The 25,828-nt window shown below is 30.8% G+C and overlaps 2 protein-coding genes and 1 pseudogene across 4 annotated transcripts; 1 reads left to right on the top strand and 2 right to left on the bottom strand.

Moving 5' to 3' along the window:
* Positions 1-245: 245 nt before the first annotated feature.
* On the bottom strand, positions 246-1,043 carry LOC127150865 (uncharacterized; annotated as a pseudogene).
* A 12,580-nt stretch (positions 1,044-13,623) lies between these two features.
* Positions 13,624-19,140, top strand: LOC103502941 (mitochondrial intermembrane space import and assembly protein 40 homolog). Of its 3 annotated transcripts, XR_540690.3 has the most exons (6): positions 13,624-13,869; positions 16,579-16,610; positions 16,687-16,812; positions 17,482-17,709; positions 18,384-18,511; positions 18,873-19,140. XR_540690.3 is itself a non-coding variant. In XM_008467070.3 (5 exons), exons 1-4 carry the CDS (start codon positions 13,743-13,745, stop codon positions 17,674-17,676), a joined length of 480 nt encoding a protein of 159 aa, XP_008465292.1. In that variant the 5' UTR covers positions 13,624-13,742; the 3' UTR covers positions 17,677-17,709; positions 18,873-19,140. The 3 variants fall into 3 exon arrangements, 2 of the variants coding, with proteins under 2 accessions (XP_008465292.1, XP_050946252.1); XM_008467070.3 differs by lacking the exon at positions 18,384-18,511; XM_051090295.1 differs by lacking the exon at positions 18,873-19,140 and having other exon boundaries at positions 18,384-18,804.
* On the bottom strand, positions 18,315-24,101 carry LOC103502952 (acetyl-coenzyme A synthetase, chloroplastic/glyoxysomal-like). The gene is made up of 20 exons (XM_008467079.3): positions 23,939-24,101; positions 23,746-23,847; positions 23,572-23,658; positions 23,327-23,476; positions 23,064-23,219; positions 22,838-22,960; positions 22,414-22,582; positions 22,213-22,295; positions 21,950-22,054; positions 21,713-21,801; positions 21,157-21,247; positions 20,852-20,965; positions 20,647-20,723; positions 20,432-20,510; positions 20,260-20,328; positions 19,768-19,943; positions 19,605-19,661; positions 19,104-19,194; positions 18,849-18,947; positions 18,315-18,761 (listed from the first exon to the last, which is right to left on the bottom strand). The coding sequence occupies exons 1-20, from the start codon at positions 24,071-24,073 to the stop codon at positions 18,576-18,578; spliced, it is 2,238 nt and encodes a 745-aa protein (XP_008465301.2). The 5' UTR covers positions 24,074-24,101; the 3' UTR covers positions 18,315-18,575.
* Positions 24,102-25,828: the final 1,727 nt, after the last annotated feature.

The raw sequence follows: 25,828 nt of genomic DNA, 5'->3' as shown, positions 1-25,828 counted from the left end.
TTGATCTGTATGAGGATCTAAATGAGCCAATAATGGTACATTCCATGTATCGTGACATGGAGTGACTGACGTCCTCGATTATTTAATCTTAATAAATAATAGGTTCGGACAGTGGCGTATCCAGAAATTTTGTATAGGGAGCACTATATAATAAACACACTAAAAATGTTAAAAAAAATACCAATAACTTTAAAGATTAATTAATTTAATACGTATTACAATTGTCCTCGACAAGTTTTCATGTTTTAAAATCGATCCATGATAAGTTTATTATCTAACTTATCCAATAAATCTTTCTCAATATAAGCTATAAGACAATCATTCATTCATTGATCTCCCATTCGACTGTGCAGTCGAGTCTTCACAATATTCATAGCAGAAAATGTTCTCTACAATAGCTGTTGCAACTGGTAAAATCAACGCTAATGTGAGCAACCGATAGACTAATGTGTAGATCTTATCTCTTTTCATAACGACCATTTTCACTACAAGATCACCAATGCTTTTTAATTCAACAAACTCTGAATGCATATCAATAATGTAATTTTGAAGTTGATCCTTAAGCATAGAAAGTTCAATAGCTGAAAAGTCTCTTGGATAAAACTGAGCAAGTCGACTAAGTTTTTGTCCATCAAAAGTAGCAAATGAATTACTCGGATTCAAACAAGCCATAGAGAGAAGCAATTCAGTACTTGATTCAGTAAAAAGATTATTCAACTCTTGAAGTTGCATATCAATAACAGTATAGAAGACTTCAACGCGGTAATGATGCAAATTTGTAATTGGTTGAGATTTTCGACTTTTTAACCCTCAAACTAAAAACATAGCATCTATTTTAAGAACTTCAATATCATGACTATTGCACAAATAAGAAACTCTTTCCAATAATGAATCCCAACCAGATTCTCTAATTGCTGCAGCCTACCTTTACAAATGTTGACTAAATTCATTGCATTCACAATATCCTGATCTTTTCTTTGTAAGACTTGAGACAAGTAATTGAAGTCGATGAGCAAAACAATGAATGTAAAAAGCACATTCATTTTCTTTCAAAATAAGTGCTTTCAAGCCATGGAACTCACCTTGTACATTACTTGCTCCATTATATCCTTGTCCTTGCAAATTAGCAATACCTAACCCATGTTGAGAGAAAAAACCCTCAATAGCTTCCTTAAGTGATAGGGCACTTGTATTATTGACATGGATGATTCCAATAAATCGTTCAATCACATGACCTTCATCCACATATCATAATACAACTAACATATGCTCCTTTGAAGATATATCTTTTGATTCGTCTATCAAGATAGAAAATTGTTTGTCATTCACATGTCTTACAACTATATTAACAATTTCTGTTGCAATGTAGTTTCCTATATCTTTTTGAATATCAGGTGCAATCAATTTCAAATTATTTGGAGCATTTTTCTAAGTCGCGACTTCAATATCCTTGTTATGGTTGCACAACCATCGCAATAGTTCAAGAAAGTTAATTTGATTCTTGAGAATTGGAAATATATTTGATATTTAGAGGGTGTTTGGGGGAAGGAAAGGAATAAGGAGAAGGAGAGATTATTTATAATCCTTGTTTGGGAGAAGGAATAAGTGAAAAGGAATATGACAATTTTTTTATTTTCTTTTTTTAAAATTAGTGCAAATGTATTTTTTAAAAAATTCATATTGTAAATCCAATATACAAATATTTGTATTTTATTTACCAAAATTTGAATTTTTTTTATCGAAAAACATGTTCCATTAGCTTTCGTAAATACGATATCAATTTTGAACATTTTGTACACAAGTTTTTTGTGCCAAAAATTAATTGATGTATTACATATGAAAGAAATTACATGTATTTTCTTTAAATTGATGTTGTAAGTGGAATGTCGAAAAATTGTGTACGGTTAACAATCAATTTAAAAAATTTAATTATTATTTTTTAATTCATTAAAATGTATTTTTTAAAATTCGTATTGTAAATCCAGTATATAAGTATTCATATTTTATTTACCAAAATTTAGAATTTTTTTTTGAAAACATATTTCATTAGCCTTTGTAAATACGATGTTAATTTTGAACGTTTTGTACGCAAGTTTTCCATACCAAAAAATTAATTGGTGTGTTATTTGTGAAAAAAGTTATATGTATTTTCTTTAAATTGATGTTGTAAGTACAATATCAGAAAAATTACGTATTGTTAACAATCGATTTTAAAAAACGACGACCAACGTAATAGCATTGAAACAAAATGAAATATAGGAAACAAATGTTTTTCTTTTCGAATGCAGTTAAAAGACGAACATCAATTACATCATACAACTCTATTTTGAAATATAGTATTAAAATAATAAAAATATTAATAATAACAATAATAATAATAATAATAATAATAATTTTTTTAATTTAAAATAATAATAATATATTTTTTAATTTAAAATAATAATAATTATTATAAATGATATCACACCTTTTGAGGAAGAAAGAGAAAGAATAACAGGGATTCGTAGGATTCGAACCTTTAACTTAAATACAAAATAGAGACATAGACACTACACCAAAACAAAAAATTTGAATAAATAAAGCATTGTTTAATATATATTATAGTCTGACACTTCAAAATTAATATTAAAATATAAAAATCGATAATGTGAGTGGGTGCACGTGCCCCCGCTGGCCCCTTAATAAATCCACCCCTGGGTTCGGAGTCGCCACCAACCATATTAAGGTGTGATTGGTCATAATAAAAACATTGGTCTACATAAATTCAGATTTAGATTCGGGAGTTAGTTGTGTGTAGAGAATGTGTTAGTACCCTACAATACCCATAAAAATGATTACCAAAATTTATCTTTTAAACTAAATTAAAAAAGGTTCACAAAACAAAGTTTTTATTTGGCTTTTTTAAATGTCTCATGGTTCTCAATTCATGTCTAAGAAAAAAAAGCTAAGCATGAGTTGATAATTATAGGTGGCATGAGAGTCATTAGAAAAATGAAATTTATTTTTTCGTTTCAAAAGAGATTTTTTTTATTCACCTGAAGAATATTAAAATATCAAACTTTCATAGTTTGATCTCCATCATAGGTGTTTAATGGAAAATTTCATGTATCTAAAAAATTAATAAATTCCAAAGAAACAATACTAAGTCCTATTTTTAAATAAAAAATTATTGATTTATTTTGTTTGAAAATAATTTATTAATTAATTTTTCAAAAGGATAAATTTCATCTATTTATGGAATTTAAATCATAAAATCCATAAATAAACATTACTTCTTTTCCGTCTCAAATTTTTATATTAATATGACAAAAAAAAAAAAGATTTTTTCATACATTTTGCAATTATATAAATTAAAAAATAAATAATAATAATAATAATAATAATAGCAAAACAATGTGAAATATGAGAAATAGAGGTTGAGAAATAATGTATACAAGTGGTGAAATGAATATAGTGTAATGAGCAGATTGTGAAATAAATATCAAATCTAACAAAACTACTTTGCCATTCACAAATATAATCAATTATATTAAACAGCCAGCAGATTTGATTTAATAAACGACTTTGTCATTCACAAGTCTAATCAATTATACCAAATAGGCAATTAAACAAAAATTTAACAATAACCAAATTAAATCCTAAATCTAACAAATTTAGAACCACGTTACCCTAAATCTAAATTTGAAGCACACTAAAGCAGAGTCAGAATAAACTCAAATGGGCTAAATCTACTAAATATGAAGCACAGTGAAATCAATTGGCTTAAATCTGCTAAATTTGAAGCAACAGTAAACTTAATTGGCCTCAATCAAACAATTTAAAGCCACTGTAAAATCAATTTAAAGCCACTGTATAATCAATTCAACGAAATTCCAACAAAATTTTTTTTGAAAAATACACAGTTATCACCAAATTCATTGGAATTGACCACAATCAACATTCAAATGGGAAAAGAAAGAAAGAAAATTCATAAAAATAATACCTTTGAAGACCAATTTAGCATAAAAGTTTCATTAGCTTTTTCAACCTTCCCAATGTTTTTATAGGACGACACTGAGTTGGTAGTTTTTTTAGAGTGCTGAGAAGGCAGACTATCGTGTCCTAAGAGTGGAGAAGGTGGAGAGAGCGGTGGAGGGAGAGGGAAACAAATCGTGGTAGTTGTGGAGGGAGTGGTCGAGGAAAATAAGGAGAAACGTGAGATTCATTTTTTTGTTTTTTTTTTCTAGTTTTTTGTTTTTTTTAAAGTTAAATTCAAATTCAAATCCAACTTTCTTTAATAAAAATAAAATAGAATAAAGTAAATAAATAAATAAAATAAAATAAAATAAAAAAATAAAGGACAAAATACGGTATCTACAACTTGCCTCCCTTTGTCCATCTTGAAAATATTTAAAGGTGGACAAAGGAAATAGATAAGTATTTGGGTCGAATTTTTATTTTTTAGAGAGAGAAAGAAAAAAAACTATCAACATTAGCTCTAAGGCTAGGTTTGATAAATAAAGAAACTGATAGACAGGCTTTTGCTTCAGCTTCGGATCTGGGCTCGATTTAACCAAATTTGAAATGACATCAAAATTTGCTCCAGGGCTAGGTTTGATAAACAAAGGACCTGATAAACAAGTTTTAAACTCAACTTTAGATCTGAGCTCGATTTAACCAAATTCAAAAAGACATTAACCTTAGTTCTAGGGCTAGATTTGATAAATAAAGGACTTGATAGGGAGGCTCCGACCTCAGCTTCAAATATGGGATCGATTTAACCAAATTTGAAAAGACAACAACCTTAGCTCCAGGGCTAGGTTTGATAGACAGGCTTCGGCCTCAGCTTCAGATTTGGGCTCAATTTAACCAAATTCGAAAAGATATCAACCTTAGCTCCAAGGCTAGGTTTGATAAATAATGGACCTGATAGACAGGCTTTGACCTCAGCTTCAGATTTGGGCTCAATTTAACCAAATTCGAAAAGACATCAACCTTAGCTCCAAGGCTAGGTTTGATAAAAAGTAGGACGGGTCCTACTTTTGGACTGGGTAAAAGTTTAATTTGAAAATAAAATATTATGATTTTCAAAGAAATAAATAGCTCACTACTCTATATTTTACCAATCCTATTAACAAATGATCAGCATGGTCACAGGATAGAATAAAACACATGTATCATGAAAGCTTTTTAAGTTGCCAGATTCACCACTCTTCGTATTAAACAAGTGGATCAAAACTGCGAAAGACTGCACGATGTTGTAAAGATTCAATGTTGTTTTAGTCTTGGACTTCACAGAATGTGAATCCCTTTAGGACGTAGGCTTCCAATTACGACAACTCACAATCATAGCAAAATTTGTCTAGACTTGTAGACACCTATTTCCTTAAGTCTTATCAAAAGAAACTCATAGTTTTTACTTGGTTTGCAAATACAATAAGTTGTACTTGATATTTGTTAATTAACAACATATAGAATAATAGATTAGTGGATCATGGATGTTTACTATAATTTGATATCATTTTAGAAAGGATAAAAGAAATGATTGACAAATAAACATAAGTTTGATAAATATAATAAGAAACGACAAAAAAAAAAAAAAAAGAGATGACAACAATGCTTGGAATAGGAGTACAAAGAGAGGAGGTGAGAGAAAGTTTACACATATGGAAATAACATTCTAAGAACTAAATGTAAGTTTCCTAAAAATACCCCTAACTTCTTTCAACACTACGAAATCTTTCTAAGAAAATGTCTCATGCATAATATCTTGGAAATAATCTGAATTCATAGGATTTTTTAACTCAACGCCATCCATATTGGTTAAAAGCAAAACTCCTTTTGAAAAAACTTTTTTCACTACAAACAAGCCTCCATAATTATGAGTCCATTTTCCTTATGGATGGATTATAACCCAAACCAAACATTCCATCATTGCTCGGTGTTTTTAAAAATGTCTCTAAGTTTTGATACAAAGAATATCATCCACCTCGAATTATCCTAATGGTCATAACTTCAACTTTAGACCTATGTGGCTTTATCACTTCATCTATAGTTGCTTCCATCATAGTTGCATGAGCAATTTCAAAAGCGCGAAAAGAACACTCTAATGCTTCCTCTGTCGCTTCAACATATGGGATTGAGACCAATTTTGTTAATAAGAAATCTTCCTTTCCTATCAAATAAATCATCTTACTCCCAACAATAAATTTCAATTTTTGATGTAACATGGATGACACCACTCCTACAGAGTGAATACAAGTACGTTCTAATAAAAAATTGTATATGGGTGTTATCCATGACTTGAAAGACTATACTGAAAGTACATGAGCCAATTTTGATTGGTAATTCAATCTCACCTATTATTTCTCTACATGACCCATCAAAAGCTCTCACAAACATAGTACTTGATTTTATGTGTGACATGTCCACTAGAAGCTTTAATAGTGTAGTTTTAGACATTATATTAAAAGATGATCCATTATCCACTAAGACTCTTGCTATGACGTAGTCTTTGCACTTCACTTGAATATACAATGCTTTTGTATGGCCTAAACCTTCAGGAGGAATTCCATCATTGGTGAAGACTATGGAATTTGAAGATGTAATGTTTCCAATAATTCCACTGAACTTTTTCACTGAAATGTCATGTCCAACATATGTCTTGTTCAAAATATCTAAGTTCACCAAGCGAGACCCTTATGAGGCAGCAGGGTTGGAGTCCGGAAAGGAATGAAGCGATACCGCTTCGTGGGCTTAAAAGAAAGAGGCAGCCCACTACGCGGTTAGGAACAAGATCTTCTTTCTACAGCATTGATCTTCTTTCGACAGGTTAAGTTCTTCACTTGAGCACTTTGCGATGAGGCTATCCCTCCCTCCCTCCCTCCCTCCCTCCCTCTCTTTCTCCTTAATACTCAGGTGTCTATATACTTATTTTTTGGCGTATTTGATAAACACATACTGAGTATTTGATAAACACATGACATGAATGTTGAATGACTAATGAATTGACATGTGGTTATGGCCTAAGGGGCTTTTGTATATTATATTAATATTTATAATAATTTAATATTTATTTTGGTTTATGTTTATATTTTGCTACTATTTGTTTTATTATACTAATTAAGTGATCGTAACTTTAGTATAATATTTTCTAAGATAAATAAAATCATTCATTCTATTAAGTTTATACAAATAAAATTAGTTGAATACTGGTTATGTTTTATAGTTAAAAATAATGCACACCATCAAAGTTGAATAATTTTAATAAAGCTAAACATATATTATTGAAGATTAAGTAGAACAGAAGTATTTGAATAATTTAAGAAAGATAGGTTTGTTTAGTCCATCGAGTGGATTTATTAGTAATTTTTATGTTAATTACATCGATTAATTTCTTTGGATCACTTTTGGGCTACGTTGATATTCTTATAAATTACAAAATTTAATTTATTGGATCAATATGGAAGTCTATAATCATGGATGTCATTACAACTAACACAAACACAATTCTCTTTTCAACTTTGAAGCACTTTAGCTAAATTTGAATTTGTGATAAAAAATATTTCTTCAAATTATAGCATTATTCAACACTTTTATAATTTCCTTTTAGTTATGAGATTTAACTTTGTTATATATATCTTATCAAAATGAAATAAGAAAAAAAAAACAAAAAGAATGGAACTCTACCATTCTTTTATTCTTTCGTGTACAATATGGTATCAGAGCAAAACTAATATATGGCCTATAGTACTAATAGTACAAAATGACCCTATTTCAATGGCAAAAATTGATACAAACTCGTCATTTTATTTGAGGCTGCAAAATCGACTTGCTGATTTGTTCATTTAAAGCTTGATAACTTTGATGATGAAGCACATGCTATTCGAGTTGCTCTCTCTTCTTGTCAAAAGCTTGGTTTTCTTAATGGAATTGTTGAAGATGTTGTTCCACCCTGGACGAAAGATGATTGGGTCACAATTCGATATATGTTTGTCCCTTGGCTTAGAGATACAATATATCTTGAGGTATGCTCTATTTTATCAAATTATGATAATGCCAAACGTTCATAGAATGACTTGCATGAACAATTTTCGATTGTTAATGGTCTTCGTACTCACCAACTAATGGAAGAAATTAATCGTTGTGAGCAAAGTAAAACAAGGTATGTTGCGGGATATATATTTTAGTGAATTAAATGTCCTACGCAATGAATTAGATAAACCTAAAGGATCTTGCTTACATTTTCTGAGGTAGAGTATGTTTTCCTAATCCCTTCACAATATTTGTAAATCTTGTAAACATATAAAAGATAAAATCTAGCATCTATTTTAAATAATTCATAACTGTAAACAAACATACTAATTTTCTACTCTTTTAACTTGCACTACTACAGAAACTGACTCTCTTGACGATTTTAAACTGTCAAGAATGATTATTCTTGACGGTTTTAAAATCGTCGTTGAATCTAGTATCAAGAAATGAAATTTTCTTGACAGTTGTAAAAAACGTCAAAAATTGTTAACATCGACAGTTTATAACCGTCAAGTATTCAATTTTTCATGACAGTTTAGAACTGTCGAGAGTATAAGTTTTAAAGACAGTTTAGAAACATCAAGAATGTGAGTATGAATGACAAAAACCGTCAACAATACAAATATTCATGACATTTTAAAACCGTCAATAGTGCATTTTTCATGACATTTAATAACCGTCAAGAAAGTGATTGTTTATGACATTTTGGAACCATCAAGAGTGCTTTTTAATGACATTTTGGAACTGTCAAGAATTTCTTTGTTTATGACATTTGCGAACCGTCAAGAAATTTATTGTTCATGACATTTCAGAACCGTCAAGCAATTTTTCATATTTTTAGTTGTAATTTATTTATATTATGTTCTTCTATTATGCTCCCATTGGTCCAAGAATTCAACTACATATAAACGACAAATATACATCAAATGGCAACTAAACATCATCCATTCATATCATTTCCAAAAATTTGCATCATATTCATATATCATTTACAAAACCAATATATATATAAACAATTTCAGCAGATTTCCAAGAATTGAACTAAACATCAATCTGTAGACATGCAAAATAAATGAATTAGTATTTATGAAAATTATTATACCCACAAAAGAAATAGTTTGATATATAACATATCGAATCTGAGATGACAATGCTTCCCCCTATTTATAATTTCTCTCATATACTTCATGACATAGTATCCACACACAGTGCTCCCGACTTGTAGTGGACACTATAAAAATAACAAATTAGAATAACTGACTAATCTTAATTGCTAGTAAATTACAAAATACAATGAATTTAAATATTTATACTTGCCTTTACTGTTTGCCATAAAGTTTGTTTCCTGCTTTTATTAATGTTCTTTTGCGAGTGAAATATCGCTATTGCTCTGTTTTGCCAAGATAAGATTGCACATATCTTAGAATATTGTACATGCATTAAAATTAACGGCACTACATGATATAGAAGATTAAACTTACGTGTCGGTTACATATCTTATAGTTGCTTTTAATGTCGTCCTTAGCGAGTCAAGGTAAAACATTGTATCCTCATACGCATTTATGCAAGCAGTGCCCAATGACCCCTAATTATACAAAAATGTAAATACTATTTTATTGTCAATGCAACCGATACCCTAACTGAACTTACCCGGGATTAAAAGGAGCAAGAACTACTTGGTTTGCTTTTAACACCATTAATCTACTAGACAAGTTTCGAATTCGAGATTCTTGTGTGTTTCCAGAAAAGATTAGGGACGGATCTACGAAGACATACTGCACATTTCTTTCGAACCAAGAACAGATGAATAAGCAACTTCTCAAATCTATTTGGGTCTTTTGAATACTCCTCGTGAGCAACTTTAATCATTTCTTTTACACTTCCAACATCATTTTCTTCACATGTATGTGTGTCAAACTTTGAAGATTCTCCATAGAAAGATGAGTTAGGAAGTTCTTCACCATGCCAAAACCAAATTTTATAATTTTATAACCCATACCACAATCAAATCTTGCTGAACAAGATAACGATATCATAGCAGCTGTTGTGGAGGTCAACCTAATTGAAAATAATACTAACTGGATTCTGGATATTAAGCTTTAAGGCACTTCTGCACCAATCGAGAACTTCTCCATGACTACAAGGACACTACAGATGAAGAACGCATATTCATGGAAAACTCTGCTACTGTAAGAGTACTCGGGAAAGGGGAAGGTTATTTTGAAATTGACTTTTTTGTAAGAACGTAATCCTTAAGTAATGTTTTGTATGTCCATTCCCTACGTAGGAACCTGGTGTTTGGGAGTCTGTTGAATCGGTCGGGTCTTAAGATTGTACTGGAACTTGGCAAGGTTGTCCTCACCAAAAATGGAGAATTTGTCAATAAGGGGTATCTGTCTAGTGGTCTGTTTGTACTCAATACCGTTTCGATGAATGCAAATGCTTCTAGTTCCACTTAAATAGTTGAATATGTTGATATGTGACATGGTAGACTAGGTCATGTAAATTTTGCATCAATTAGGAAGCTTAAAGATTTAAGACTAATTAATGCATCTAAATCACATGAAACTGATAAATGCCATATTTGTGTATAGAGTAAATATTTTAAGAAACCTTTCAAACCAGTTGTGACTAAAAGTAGTGAATTGTTAGAATTAATTCACTCTGATCTAGCTGATTTCAAAAACACTACAAGTAGAGGTGGAAAAAATTATTATGTATCTTTTGTTGATGACTTTTCTAGATTTACTAAGATTTATCTTATAAAAACAAAATATAAAGCTACTAGCATATTTTTAAAATTTAAAGCTGAAAATCAGTTAGGTAAAAGGATAAAAAGTTAAGATTGTGGTGAATACAGTGATAAATCTCTTAAAGAATTTTGTAAATCAAATGGTATCATTCATGAACTTACTACTCCTTACTCACCACAACAAAATGGTATAGTAGAACGAAAAAAATATAACCCTTAAGGAAATGATGAATTTCATGTTATTAAGTTATTGACTATCTGATAACATGTGGGGGGAAGCAGTGTTGTTTACATGTTTTGTTCTTAATAGGGTCCCTCATAGAAAATTGGATAAAACTCCTTACGACTTGTGGAAAAGATATGCACCTAATCTTTTTTACTTGAGGGTCTGGGTATGCTTGGCCTAAGGTATACCATTTCCTACATTGAAGAAATCTATGGTAGGGTTAGAACCTTTAACTGTATATTTATCGGTTATGCTCAAATAGTGCTACATATTAGGTTTACTTGTTTAAATGATAAAAACATCAATGAATATAGAGATGCAGAGTTCTTTGAGCATGTTTTTTCTTTAAAGAAATCTTTGTCTGTTCCTTGCTTGTCTAGCGGTATGCATGATCTTGAAAACCCCTCAGCTGTTAATAAAACACATAAATTTGAAATTGTTAATACATCTAATGTAATATGTGAATTAGAACATAGAAGAAGTAAAAGACAGAGAATTGAGAAAAGTTTTGGACCAGACTTTTTTAAGTACCTTTATAGTGGAAAGCCATGATGAAATCGACTGTAATTTTAGAGTTTGTATCTAATAAATGAGGATCCTAAAAATTTGTAATTTCAAAATTTGAACTCATGCTTAGATTTATAGAAATGATACCTATCATTTTTTCTTTGGCCCAAATTTCATTTTTGAAATGGTAAGGAGGTTACTTCTCACTAGTGATTAAAGTTTTTCTTTTAAGAAAAATAGACCTCGTCATTTGTAAATGAAACATTCAATCATGTTAAAATAGAGCTTTATGACATGTTTGGGGGAGAAGTTATAAAGGGGAAGGCCCAACCCTCGTTTGGGGGAAGGATTATCATAATTCTAGTTTTATCCCCTAACCTCCCCTTAACCCTTCCTCAACTCTTCTTTAATCCACTTTTTTTTTTTCATTTATAATTTTTATATTTATGAGTTTTGTTAATTTTAATCCTTTTATTTTAAAAACACAACTTTGTTTTAAAATTATGAATTTGGTACAATTGCATTATAAAATTTTAGTTTCTTCCCTTTCTCTTGAATTAGGTAATTTCTTATGATTACACAATTAAATTTTTAATTTACTTACCTTCAATCAACTTTATGTTTGAATTTATATCAATATATTTGTGAAATTAAAATTTTGATATCAATATCAACTCATTGTATTTTGTTAATTAGCTTAAATATCTAAGGAATGTCAATTCAATAAAAAAATGATAAAATTTTAACAAACTACCGTAAATTGATTACAACAATTAGTAAACTATTAGGATTGTATGGTTAAATTAAAAATTATTGAGGCTATAATTTCAACAAACTTGGTTTGTCTATATTTTTCCACTTTCATAATGTTATTTTGGTTATTAAATTAAGCTTGGTTAAATTAACATAACAAATTTTTTGTTATAGAAATGGTGGGTTCATGAATTTTTTACCCAATAATTGTTGCAAAATGACTAAAATAAATATTTTGAAAGTATAATCACTATTAAAAAAATTAAAATTAAAGTTAATATTTTAAAAGTATACTAAAATAAACCGAAGGAAAACCTAAAACTAGATTCATTGTAATTTTCTATTAGAAAACAAAACTAGAGTTGGTAAAAGTCTTGATTGTTATTTTTTGTTTCCGGAATTTCGTATTTCCAATTGTTATTTACACTTATTTATATGTGTATGGGTTGTGTGTCACATTTAAAAAAATTAATTTATTGAAATGTAACATATACTTAAAAAATGTTGAAAATGAATGTTATAGTTAAATAAATTAAGGCAAATTGTTTAACGAAAACTAAAACGAATATGGTAAATGAAATATACGAAATTCGTGTATTTAATTTAGAATATGAATTTTTTTAAAAATTATTTGCATATAACGATTACTTAAAAAAAGGTTGAAAATAAACGTCGTATATAAAGAAATCAAGGCAAATTGTTTTACAAAAACTATGATGATTTGGTAAATTAAATTCGAAATTTGTGTATTGGATTTATAATATATATATATATATATATATATATATATAAATAAATTTTATAACGCTTCCCCCAAACACATTTTATCATAACACTTCCTCTATATTCCTTTCTCAAACACATTTTATTGTAATACTTCCTCCATAACCCTTCCCCAAACAAATCTTTATCATAACCCAACCCTTCCCCCAACGACTCTTAAAGATTCATAAATTAAGAGGTTCGATATTGAACCCTGACAATTGTTATACTAATAAAGTTATGTATTTTAATCTTTATCATAACCCAACCCTTCCCCCAACGATACACCCATGACATTTCATTTACATTATAAATCAAATTAAATCAAATGATACATTTATTTTCTAGTACTAGAAAAACAATTTATTAATAGAAAATTGTATCAGATAACTAAAAATTTAGAAAAAAAAACAGTTCATAGAACATATTTTTTACATATTGCAAATATGACAAATAAGAGAGTATTATCTATTTTTAAATTTGCTACTTTTAAAATTTACAAAATGTAATAATATGATCTATATTATCATAATCATTATTATTATTTTTTTTTCTATTTTTGCAAATATCCTATTATTAATTATTAAATTTCTACTCATTGAACACAAGAGAAAATAAAAGAGAGAAAAAAAAAAAATCCCTATTCTCGAGTCCACTCTGCAAAGTTCAGAGCTTCAATCACAACAATCGCCGACTTTTCTACCGATTCCAATTTGAGTTGTTTGAAGGATGGGTCAAGCTGAAAGCGTCGCCGCCGTTTCGCCTCCCAATGATCTACCACCAAGCCCGAATCCATCTGCAAGTCCTGTCTCCGGTTCCTCTTCCGGTCCTCCATCCATGGAATCTCTAATTGCAGGTTTGTCGCATTCTGTTTTATCTCTTCGTGTCTTTTTCTACGTGTCTGTAAAAATGTTTCTGATAGTGAATGAAGCGGTCCTTTTCATATAAGAATGATTCATGTTCAAGAAATTGAAAGTTCGGGTGCTAAAAGAGTTAAGGACTATTGTGAATTCTGTTAAATTTAATTTCTGTTTGTAGTATCTGTTTTAGTATCTGTTTTTATTCTTCATTACATGCTTAGGCAACAATAGAAATTCATTAGTCTGCAGTATGGCCTGCTTCGTGAAGGGATTATATTCATCATTTACGGCCTGGTTTATTCATGGTTATAGGACCTATGATACTTTGCAAGGTTATAAGCAATTGACTGTATGGTTGACTGTGGAGAAAGGATGGTTGCTGAAGAAGAAGGATTCTTGGAAGTGGGTTAGTTATGGGACTAGGAGTTGTCATTCGAATTGTAAAGGGGAGCAGAGAAAGGATAGAATTAGAAGAACGCTTATTGGTAAGTTTCTTCAAAGACATACCCAAAAGTTCGATATTGGAACATGGTTGATTGATTTGTGTTTGAGGTAAAGATTACTTTAGCAAAGGTTTCCAGAAAATAACAATTGGGAAGAGAGTTGTGGAAAAGTTAAAAAGGAGTTTGGCCTTAATAACTGGTGTGATGAGCCTATTTATCAAATAAACTGTGAAATGCTCTGCCAATTAATGTGGCACATGGGCTTGAGCTAAGAGAATCGATCCAGTTTCAACAAGATAGCGATGCTTTATCCCAGTTCTCTTTTTAAAAGGGGGATAGAAGAGATGAGATAAACTTTCTGGATTTCTTATTCTTCCACTGTTCAGCAAATTAAAGTGGTGGCAACTCTTGTCCACCATCAAGTTGAAGGACTAGGATTCTTGTTTCAAGTTTGGTTTCAGTAAGAAGTTTGAATTGTTTGAAGGGAAGGATAGCCTCTTAGTTCTCTTTGAAGGACAAATGAAAATAGAAAACAAAATGAGCTACAGTTACAATGAACAAGTGAAAGCTTGAATAGATCTCAATACAAAAGGCCAAATGGTTTATCTGGTTAGAAATTGGATTGGGGAAGAGAAATTGGAAAATATCAAATTGGCAAGCTTTACAAAAGGATGCAATATTGGATCTTTCACTGTAAGATGGGGGCAATTGGAGCAAAGGAGCTGTTATCGTCGAGCAGATGTGTGCCTCATGCAGTGTATGCACATGGTTTCTTGATCTTGATTTCCTCCCTCTCATCCATACCTGTTGCTTTTGTTTCCTCTAAGTTAACCTTGCTTTTTATGTCTATCCTGACCAGATGAGAAAGAAAAGAGTATTTGGTTTGAAGGTTTGATTTTGTGATCCTCCTTCAGCAATATTGTTATGAATATGACCAATGATCGTGCTACCTCCAACAAGTGCAGCTGGTTGATCTTTGCGTTATTTGGAAACAAAAACATATTTTTTCATTGAAATAATGAAATGAGACTAATGTCCGAATTACAAAAGATGATACAAAACATAAAGCTACCAAAAGCTTGCTAGTACAAGAAGAGAAATTTTAGCCTGTTTTTGCAAGCTTATTCTGAATGGCTACAACAAGTGTGTATTTGTCATCTGACCAACACAGATTTGGCAAAAGAAAATCCTCGTTGGAACTAGATTTTTAGCCACGGACAGCTTCCATTAGTTTAGTCTTACCTGAGTAAGGATAATCAACCATCATTGTAGTCGCCTTGACTTGTAAAACTCCATGTTCTTTATTGAAGCATTTGTCTTCTTCGGCACTTGAGATAGTATGCCAAGCAAGCACTTGATGCATCTGTTGCCTTATGTTTAGTATCCTATGACTTGAAAAACAATATCAGCTGTTATTAATTGGATGCCAAGAGGACTCAATGCATCTGGCGCCTTATGTTCCGTAACCTATGGCTAGTGAAACAATTTCAGCTGTCACTTAATTATAAAATCATCCCCTGAAGAAGTTAATTGGATGCTTTGCTTTTTAGGAGTACTATTGTATATTTTGAATTAGTAAATTTTGTGGGTCTGTCTGTTGGCATTAGTGTGTGTGAGGGGGATAAACACAATGATCGTCTGTCATTTTCTTGCTACTCAGAGGTGTCCTTCAGGCTTCAGGTCTGTAGTGTCTTAGAATTGGAGGCAACTTTTGCCATTACAGGATGTATTGATCTAATTTGTGAGAGGTTACTTTATTATGAAGACCACCAGACTGCTTATAGGAGGGCATCCAATTGAAATTTTTCCAGTGAAAGACTTAACCTTAACTGCACCATGCTTCTGATTGTAGTTATTCTATAGTTCTTCATGGACAGGGAATTTATTTGGAACACTAGCCGTTGTTGGCTGCATACCAGCATTAAGCTGAGGTTTTCTACCGACTAACCATTGAAGTCTTGAGATCTTCTTCAGTTAAAGGGGTATATCACAGATTACATATGTGAAACTGTAAATACCTCTGAAAAGAAAAGCAACGAGCTACCACACGTATGAAATACTAAGCTGGAACACAAAAGATAATAGAGAACACTGAGTAATGCAACTATTTAATCAGAGAACAGAATGGTATTATTTTTCTAGTGTGCTTTAACAATTCTTTGCACACATAAATTGAAATATTATTTGCACTTGTTGTTGTACTAGTTCTCTTTAGTGTTAGACTTGAGGACGTAAATATAACCAGCATTTTCTTTCTTGCAGAAGCTGAAGCTTATGGTAATGAAACAAATGAGGTTTGTCCACTTTAAAGATATAAGCTTCCTTTTGAAATTGGATAGAAACGAAGAAGTTGACCCATGCTTCTTTCAGTCTCTTGATGCCAAAGCTAATAGAGCGTTGGAGTGCCCCTGCATAGCTGACTTGCGTAAAGGTCCGTGTGGGGTCCAGTTTTCTGATGCTTTTCTTTGCTTCTTCAAGAGTACTGCAGAGGAAAAGGTAAGGAAAAAGAAGGAACCACCACATTTTATGTAGCTTTTAAAGGAAAAGTAAGAAGTTATGGCAAAGCTTTTTGGTTGAATTATATTTTTCAATCCTTACCCTGTAATTGTAGTCAATTGGTCTCTGTATAGTTATAAATTTCATTATGATTTGTTAGAACTTACCAAATGTCTTTGACATTATGAGAGTAAAGGAACTCAACGTAGCTAATTATTTTTGAGTGCCATGGCATTAAGCTCTGTAATATAGAAATTAATAGATCACATCGGTTGAAAACATGAAACAGTGCAACATATTTAGGCTTTTTTGGTTGAAAAGTAGAATTAAGGGCTATAACTAATATTGTTTGACACTGCAACTAATTATGCTCGTTAGATTTCTATTACATATTTTTCTGAAAAATTCAATTACAAACATTTATAGCATCTGATTTTTTTGGCTTTTTACCAGAAGAATGAAGCATAGATCCTCGACAATGTTTGAATCCTCACAGCTCCACATGTTGTGTTGAACTCAAAAGTTAAAAAATAACCAAAATTTGTAAATTTGAAACAACCGTTAATTTATGACTTATGAGGTGGTCGTATTTTTTTTTTTTTTTTGAGAAAATAATCTTTGCAAAACCTGTGGTACATACTAACAACTGAATTATGATGTTTTCCAAAGGGATCGGATTGTGTGCATCCTTTTGTGGCTTTGCAGAGCTGCATAAAAGCAAACCCAAATGCATTCTCGAAAGATATCTTGGATGACGATGAAGAAGAAAAGGAAAAAGTAAAGACTGAAGAGCCAACTCAAGATTACAGAGTCATCCCTCCTTCATGGTCTAGAGAACCTCAAATTCCCAAGTCCAAGCTTTAGCTCAAACCATCAGCTTCCATTTTGTCTATCCTGGTATGATTATTATGATTATTTTATTAGGGATGTATCTTTATTTACATTCTTATAATGAATAGGTTTGAGAATCTATTTACATCGTAGCAAATCCTGATTGTTCAATTTCTTCACTTAGTAGAACATTTCTAAACCAAGTCTTGTTTAAACTATTAATTAAATATGAATTTATAATACATGCTTTTATGAGATGCTCTGGTGTGGAAAAGTAACTGGAGAACAATATAATATATATATATATAGAGAGAGAGAGAGAGTATTTTGATGGTGTCCAGGGATAAGGTAGTATTTTGATGGTGTCCAGGATAAGGTTTTAACCACAAGTATGATGATTGGATTACAAAGACACTCATAGTTAAAAATAATTGAAGGCACATAATTTTTTTTTTTTTTTGGATTATGAGACATGTCTCAACTTCTCTAAGGTATAGGGATGTCGTTTGTCCTAAGTTAATCTTAGCGAGAAATTTCTTTCTTGAATCTCAAAAATATTTTGACTGCATTGGATATTATTGCCCATCTTAATCTTTGTTTTTGTGATTCTACAACTTTTTTTGAGGGCCAAAACTTCAAGTGGGTGTTTGGTTGAGGAAAAATGTGATAAATGATCTCTACTGTAGAAGCATCTATTCCATTCCAATAAAATACTCTGCCAAATTTTCTTTTACATGTAGGTGACAATTGGATATATCTTTCTCCCTCCCAAACAAGCCCTGGACCAAGTACAAGATCAAACTAATTTTCAAAAGAACAAAATTGATTCGTAAACTAAGTTGGCCACTGCATTGAAGGCTTTTTATTTGTAGGTCACTTCTTCATTCTTTTTGTTTTTGGTTTTTTGTTAGTTTTTCTAGTTCTTTGAGGTTTCAAGAATCAATTTGTGCAATAAGTTGATCTAAGACAGTAGGATCTGCAAGTGTTGAGGTATCTCCAATCTCATCCAACTGTTTGGATGCAATTTTTCTCAAAACTCTTCTCAATATCTTTCCACTTCTTGTTTTTGGCAACTCATTTGCCCAATGTATTTTATCAGGTGCTGCAAATGCTCCAATCTGGAAATGCAATAACAAAATATTTCACTCTTAAATTACTTTCTTCCAATCCTCTTGAAGTTCATATTCCAGAAAATGATCACTAACCTGTGTTCGAATTGTTTGTTTTAGGCTTTCTCGGAGCTCTTCACTTTGAGGAACTCCCTCGACTAACGTAACAAATGCATGAATACTCTGCCCTTTAACCTGAAGACAAGAGAAAGGTTAAATTACAAATCGAGTTCCTAAACTTTGATTTACAATTCTACATGGTTCCTGTTTTTAAGAGTGTGTCTATTGAACCAACATTGGTTGATTTGTTACGACAAACATTTGAAACAAATATAGAAATGGTTGTGTGACCTCATGATCAATGCCAATTACTGCAGCTTCTGCACAATGAGAGTGTGAAACTAATGCAGATTCCACTTCTGCTGTCCCAATTCGATGTCCACTGCATAATATTAAGTTTTTAGACCATATTTTATGTCTTAAAACTTCTAAATATTTTGACAAAAGCTTGAATTAATTTCAAAATGTAACACTTAAATCTACTCTACCATATATAAATATGAATATATATCGAACATAAATTCAGTACTAAGCAACAAAGTGTTTGAAAGTTTCATTTTCATTATTTGATTCTAGAATAAATCTTAGCATGTTGGTTGAGGTAAAAAATGCACAATCAGACAAAACTTGTGAATTCAAAGTATCATATACTTCGACATCATAAAATTAAATACCTTAAAATGTGTGTGTTTGAAATAACATTTTAAGTGTTTAAAAATATTCTTTTTCATTAAAGAACACTAGGGAATTAATTATTTGAAGAATGTAAAGTATCATATACATATAATATACCTAACATTGAGAACATCGTCAACTCGTCCAGTAATCCAGAAGTATCCATCTTTATCCCTAAATATCAAGCATAACACCAAGATTAACATACATAATTACTATCTAGGTGAAATCAAATGGAAAAAGAAAAACATTGACCTAAGAAACATGAATTAAAAGTCACCTGATACAACCATCACCAGTGAAATAATATCCTGGAAATTGCTTGAAATATGTGGTTTCATATCTTTCATGATCTCCATAAAGTGTCCTCAATGCTCCTGGCCATGACCCTTTTATACATAAATACCCATTGCCTTCTCCTTCTATTTCCTTTCCCTCTTCATCCACTATTACTGCCTGCATCCACATGTAAGTAGGTTGGTTTGGTTCCATGTTTAACTTTGATGTAAATGTGTGAAAAATATATAGTGCTACCATATTGTTGTAGTTTCAAACTAGGTATATGATCAATATACTGTTTTGTGAATTATGGGTTTAGTTCTTTAGGATTACAGTCAACAAAAACAAGGTATTATGAAATTCAACCAATGAATCTTGAGTTTAATTGAAGTTTCAAATTATTACAGTTGATTCAGCCTATTACACAAAAATGTTATAAAATAATAACATTTAGAAATGATAAAAGGGTGTAGTTTAATTAAGGAGAAAGAACCTTGACTCCAAAAAATGGGAAAGTAGCAGAACCAGGCTTCAGTGGCCATGCCCCCGGAATTGGAGTAATCTACATTCAGAATCCAAATAATACCCCCATTAATTAATCAAATATCTTTTTTCTAATACTAAAATATGAATCCAATAACAAGAACAACAACATAATGAGTTACCATGGCGGCGCCGGTCTCCGTTTGCCACCACGTGTCTGAAATAGGACATCGAGAGTCACCAACCACCTTGTAGAACCATCTGTTGTGCATGATCACATTTTAGTACTAATTGGGAGTGGATGAATTGGAGCAGGTATCTGATATCAATTATATTATAATATAGGTAAAATGGAAGTGAAATTTTGAAGAAAGAAAGTAAAAGATTTGTTTATAACCTCCATGCTGTGGGATTGATGGGTTCGCCTGCACTTCCAAGTACCCGTAGAGATGTTCGTGAGTAACGCCTAACATGCTGCCGCCATCCATAATTTTCAATTATTCCATTCGGATTACTTACTACTTGAAAATAACACTTCTATATATATATATATATGTGTGTGTGTGTGTGTGCGTGTGTGTGTATGTAAAATTATAAATGACCTGATCGCCATCACGCATAAGAGAGCGGATCAAAGTGGGAGCAGTGAAGAAAACGGAGACTTTGTATTTATCCACTATTTCCCAACACCTCCCTGAATTTGGATAATTTGCAACCTACACCCCCAATTGGCCAATTCAATATTCATTATTACACAAACATTTTATTTAATTCTATATCCATACTATCTTCATTTTCTTTCTTTTCTTTTCTTTTCTTTTCTTTTTAATATATTATGCTGTTGGTTATGTAATGGTCATTTTGGTTTTACTGCATGTTATACTAAAACTGAAAGTAAAAAAGTTACCCCTTCATGAATAACAATTGTGGCTGCATTAAGCAGTGGTCCATATGTTACGTAGCCATGTCCCGCACCCCAACCACAATCAGCCGTAGACCTTAGAAAGAAATATTTAAGTTTTTCATATTTATTAAACTTATAAAATATTTAATTTAGTCTATAAACTCTAAAGTTGCAGATATGATGTTATTTAAAATAAATATTTTAAAATCTAAGAGACGATCGACTCCATTTTCATTTTTTTAAAAAAAGGAATAACCCAAATTTTAAGGTCAAAAATAAGAAAAAACAAAAAAAAAAAAAAAAACTTGAACTACCAATGATTAAAATGTTGTTGATTAAGCTGCTTATTTTATCTTATTTAGATGGATGTTATTGTTGTTAATTTTAATTAAAAAATTATATTGATACATTTAGTAGTAGTAGTATATATAATGAGAATATAGCCCTATTATAACAACACTTTACATGTCTAAACTAATAGTATATAATATCCTTAAAAAAAAAATTAAAAGGAACAAAATAAAGTTTAAATGTAAATTAAAATAATAATCGCACTCACCAATAAATATCAGACGGTTTAAAATCAAAGACATATTTGAAAGTGGTTCCAACGTACACCATATATCCACCTGTTGTATGAAGTACACCCTATTCCACGTATAAAATTGAATAATCAACCCTTTATAAAAATAGAAAGGCAACTAATTTATTTATTTGAAAGTTACTTTAAATTAAATTATTAAAGTAATAAAATTAGTGAGAAAAAGGGGTTATAGTAAATAAAAATGAATAATACCTTAGGTTTTCCAGCACTACCACTTGTGTAAAGCAAAAAAAGAGGATCTTCAGCATCAACCCATTCCACATTACAAGTACTCTTTGAATATTTAGGAATAACATCCTAAAACAACAACAACAATAATAATAATTCAAAACAAAATTAGTGAATTTAAACAAACAAAAAAAAACCATGTTTTCTTTTTTTTAAAAAAAAAATAAATTTAAATAAAAATACATTTCAATTTAAAGAAAAAGAAAAATGTTATTGTACACACAAACCTGCCACCATACATCTCTTCCTTCTTTCCATGGAGTGTTTTCTCTCTTCAAGGTTGATTTATTTTCATAAACCAAACATGAATCTGCCCAGCAAATGTTTTTCTTTTTTATTATTAACCTATATATATTGTGTCATTTTTGGTCTATTTTCAAATTAAAACTTCATTCCAAAAAATTTATAATAAAAAAAAAAAAACATACCAATAGAATGGGCATGATTGGCTGATTGAATGAGGGCAGCATCAACAATGTGTTTAAGAAATATGGTTTTAGAACCTCTTTTTGCAGCGTTGCAAGTCATCAACACTTTTGGTTTGCAATCAATTATTCTTTGTGCAAGTGATTCAGAAGAAAATCCAGCAAATACAACCTTTATAATATTATACACCAAAATATATTACATACACAAAAGTTTGTATCAATTTTAATCTCCTATCTTAAAATAATATTTTCAAGATAATTCGATGAATATAATATTCTTAAAATATATATGTGATAAATTGATTAGGAGACCAAAATGTCATGCAATTTTCTTTTTGTTATATTTTTGAACTAATACGAACAAAAAGACAATAAAATGAGCAAATTATTGATCAGCGTAACATATAGCAAATATTATACATACAGAGTGGATGGCACCAATGCGAGCACAAGCCAACATTGCTATGGGAAGTTCCATAATCATAGGCAAGTAAATGACAATAGTATCTCCTTTTTTAACTCCAATGTCTCTCAAATAATTACCAACCTAATCAACATTAATTAACAAAAATATATATTTTTTAAAAATAAATATAATTTTCATTAGAGATATGAAAAATAAAATAAAAATAAATAAATAAAAATAATACTTGGGAAACTTGGTGAAGGAGATTGGTATAGGTTAAAGAAGCTTGAACACCAGGTTCATTTCCTTCCCAATACATTGCAATTTTATCTCCCAATCCTGCTTCAATGTTTCTATCTATGCAATTGTAGCAAATATTTGTTATCCCACCCTTGAACCACTGTCCATATAAAAAAATTAAAAAAAAAAAAAAAAAAACTATATGTGTTTTCAAAATATAAAAGAGAATATAAAAAGGATTGTATATAATATAGAAATATATGTTACCTCAATATTAATATTGCCTTTGGTAATATCAAGATTCTCATTGAAGGCTTGATTGTGATCCCACTCCTTTTTCCAATAGAACTCAGATGATGCAATTTCAGACCAAAATTCTGAAGGTTCTTCTATGGATCTTTTATACATATCCATGTACTTAATAATCCCCAAAAAAAACAAAAAAGAAAAACATTATTAAACAGGTTTTTGAAGTGAAAATTGGTGAGTTGTAATTAATGATCAGGAGGAACCTTTTGAGTGTTGGGAATATGGGCTTTGAGACAAAACTGTTGAGATGGAACCATGGCTTCATCTTCTTCAGAGCCAAGAAGAAACTCCTGCACAAACCACAGCGTTTACGATATTTAAGAATTAAATTGAAATTAAGACTAAAAATTAATTTAAATAATATTCCAAGAGGTTACCTCTACGTTATGGTTGATGTTGTCTTTGTTTATATCAACTTTCTCTTCAGTCTCATTCCTCTCTTTTTCCCATTTTAATTCAGATGATGTAATTTTCAATTGCTAAATATTATTTTAAAAAAAAAAAATTAGTTCAATCCGTAGAGCCAAAAATAAATAAATGAAAAAAAATTTCATAATATTATATAATTACCACACGAGTTTTAAAAGGCTTGATAGGAAGACTACTTCGTCTAAAAGAAAAAGAGGAGTTGATGTTGTTGATAAGAGGAAGGGTTTTGCACAACGACAACGTTTGAGATCTACAAACCACGTCATTCGAGATCATTTTGAATTTTTCTTTTCTTTTCTCTTTTTGGTGTGTGGGATCAAAGAGAAGAGAGGTTGATTCTTTAATTTATATATCCAAAATTAAATGAACTCTTTGCTAATTAATATAAATAAAACTTTATTAAGGGAATGGGAGGTTATACCCAAACTTTCTAGTTTCATTTTGTTTCATTTAAGAGATTTAAGTTTTTTGTTTTTCCTTTAAGAGAATTAAATATGCACATTAAAGTCTTAATTAAGCTTTAAACTTGAAAATCGTAAATTTCAATTTCGACCCTATATTAATAATTAATTATTAATCAGTTGGAAAAAAACTGTCATCTACTCTACTCTATGTTTTTCTCAAAACTTTAATTTCATTTAATTACACAAGGATTTCTATTAAGTTAATTAATTAGTATTTACAAATAGAAAATATATCTTTAAAAAATAGAAAAAATCTGACATAATTAATATTTTGTAAAATATTCTATTTTTATAATTTTCTTATATAATAAATAAAAAAAAGAAATATATATACTTAGTAAATGTTTCAAATGGAGCTTTTCTTGTGTATATTAAAAGAAATTTCCATAAAAATAACCCAAAAATGTAACTTTCACCCTTCCTCCTCTTCGATCGGTAATTGGAAAATCAATGTCAACGGAATTTTGTCCTTTTTGTCTGGTGGTTTCTTTGAATGAGGATGTAGGTGCACATTATTGTTCATGAGGAATATTGTTAGAGTTTTTTTTTTTTTTTTTTTTTTTTTTACTAATTGTTGATACTGCAGCGATCGATCAAAACTGCGAAAGAGGATCAGAAGGAGTGAAGGAAAGAGGAAGAAATAAAGAGAAAGAAAAAGGAAAAAGGGAAGTTCCATCTCATTAAAAAATGATAATATAAAACAGTAATATGTGTGTCAAAGTAGATGAGAGATCACTTTAAAACAATTTTTCAGACCTAGGGCTGTCCTCAGCAAAGTTGAGAAGGAAGTCGGTGAAAACCTGAATACCCATGGGGAGACATAATGATAATATGAGTGTTGAATACTAATTGTGACTTTATTTTGATGAATATTGTCTTGTGTATTTACATCAAGGAAAAAGAGGGTATAAGAACAAGGTTCTATGGAATGAAAAAGGCAACAAATAATACAAGATAAAATAAGATAATATCTTTTTAATTACAAAATATACATTAATACCCTCCCTCAAACTCAAGGTGGTAGAGTAGCTGTCAGCTTGAGTTTGGTACATATCTGATTGAAGCAAGTAGATGGTAAGGCTTTGGTGAATATATCGGTCGGTTGCTCAGTGGTGGAGACAGGTTGCAAAAGAAGTGTGTGGCTCAAGAGATGATGACGTATGAAGTGACAATCATTTTCGATGTGCTTTGTACGCTCATCGAAAACATCATTGTGGGCAATTTGGATGGCACTACGATTGTCAGACAACACTTTGTTTCTTACTACGCCAAGAAATGAAAGAATCGCCTAAGTAGAAGCAGTAACCGGTTGTAGAATCCCCAGCCCAATCTGCATCGGAATAGCCAGATAATACAAGAGAGGATTGAGAAGAAAACTGAAGTCCATGTCCCAAAGTTTCCTTGACATAGCGAAGGATATGTAGTACAGCAGTAAAGTGGATGGTCGAGGAGCAGCCATAAATTGGCTAACAATGTGAACAGCATATGCAATGTCTGGGCGAGTCACTGTTAGATAGATGAGACTGCCAACGAGTTATCGATACAGACTGACATCTTCAAGAGGAAC

Source organism: Cucumis melo, chromosome 9 (genome assembly GCF_025177605.1).
Source record: "Cucumis melo cultivar AY chromosome 9, USDA_Cmelo_AY_1.0, whole genome shotgun sequence".
Classification (NCBI taxonomy): domain Eukaryota; kingdom Viridiplantae; phylum Streptophyta; class Magnoliopsida; order Cucurbitales; family Cucurbitaceae; genus Cucumis; species Cucumis melo.
Note: the sequence above shows the minus strand (reverse complement) of the source record. Positions and strands in the feature narration are given on the sequence as shown.

What these genes read in the sequence shown, in the direction of transcription:
- LOC103502941 (XM_008467070.3), top strand. Translation starts at nt 13,743, where the DNA reads ATGGGTCAAGCTGAAAGCGTCGCCGCCGTTTCGCCTCCCAATGATCTA. An exon ending in CATGGAATCTCTAATTGCAG is followed by an intron (nt 13,870 to 16,578) that starts GTTTGTCGCATT and finishes TCTTTCTTGCAG; the next exon opens with AAGCTGAAGCTTATGGTAAT. An exon ending in ATGGTAATGAAACAAATGAG is followed by an intron (nt 16,611 to 16,686) that starts GTTTGTCCACTT and finishes TGCTTCTTTCAG; the next exon opens with TCTCTTGATGCCAAAGCTAA.
- LOC103502952 (XM_008467079.3), bottom strand. Translation starts at nt 24,073, where the DNA reads ATGATCTCGAATGACGTGGTTTGTAGATCTCAAACGTTGTCGTTGTGC. An exon ending in AGCCTTTTAAAACTCGTGTG is followed by an intron (nt 23,848 to 23,938) that starts GTAATTATATAA and finishes AATAATATTTAG; the next exon opens with CAATTGAAAATTACATCATC. An exon ending in CAATTGTTATTCATGAAGGG is followed by an intron (nt 20,966 to 21,156) that starts GTAACTTTTTTA and finishes TTGGGGGTGTAG; the next exon opens with GTTGCAAATTATCCAAATTC.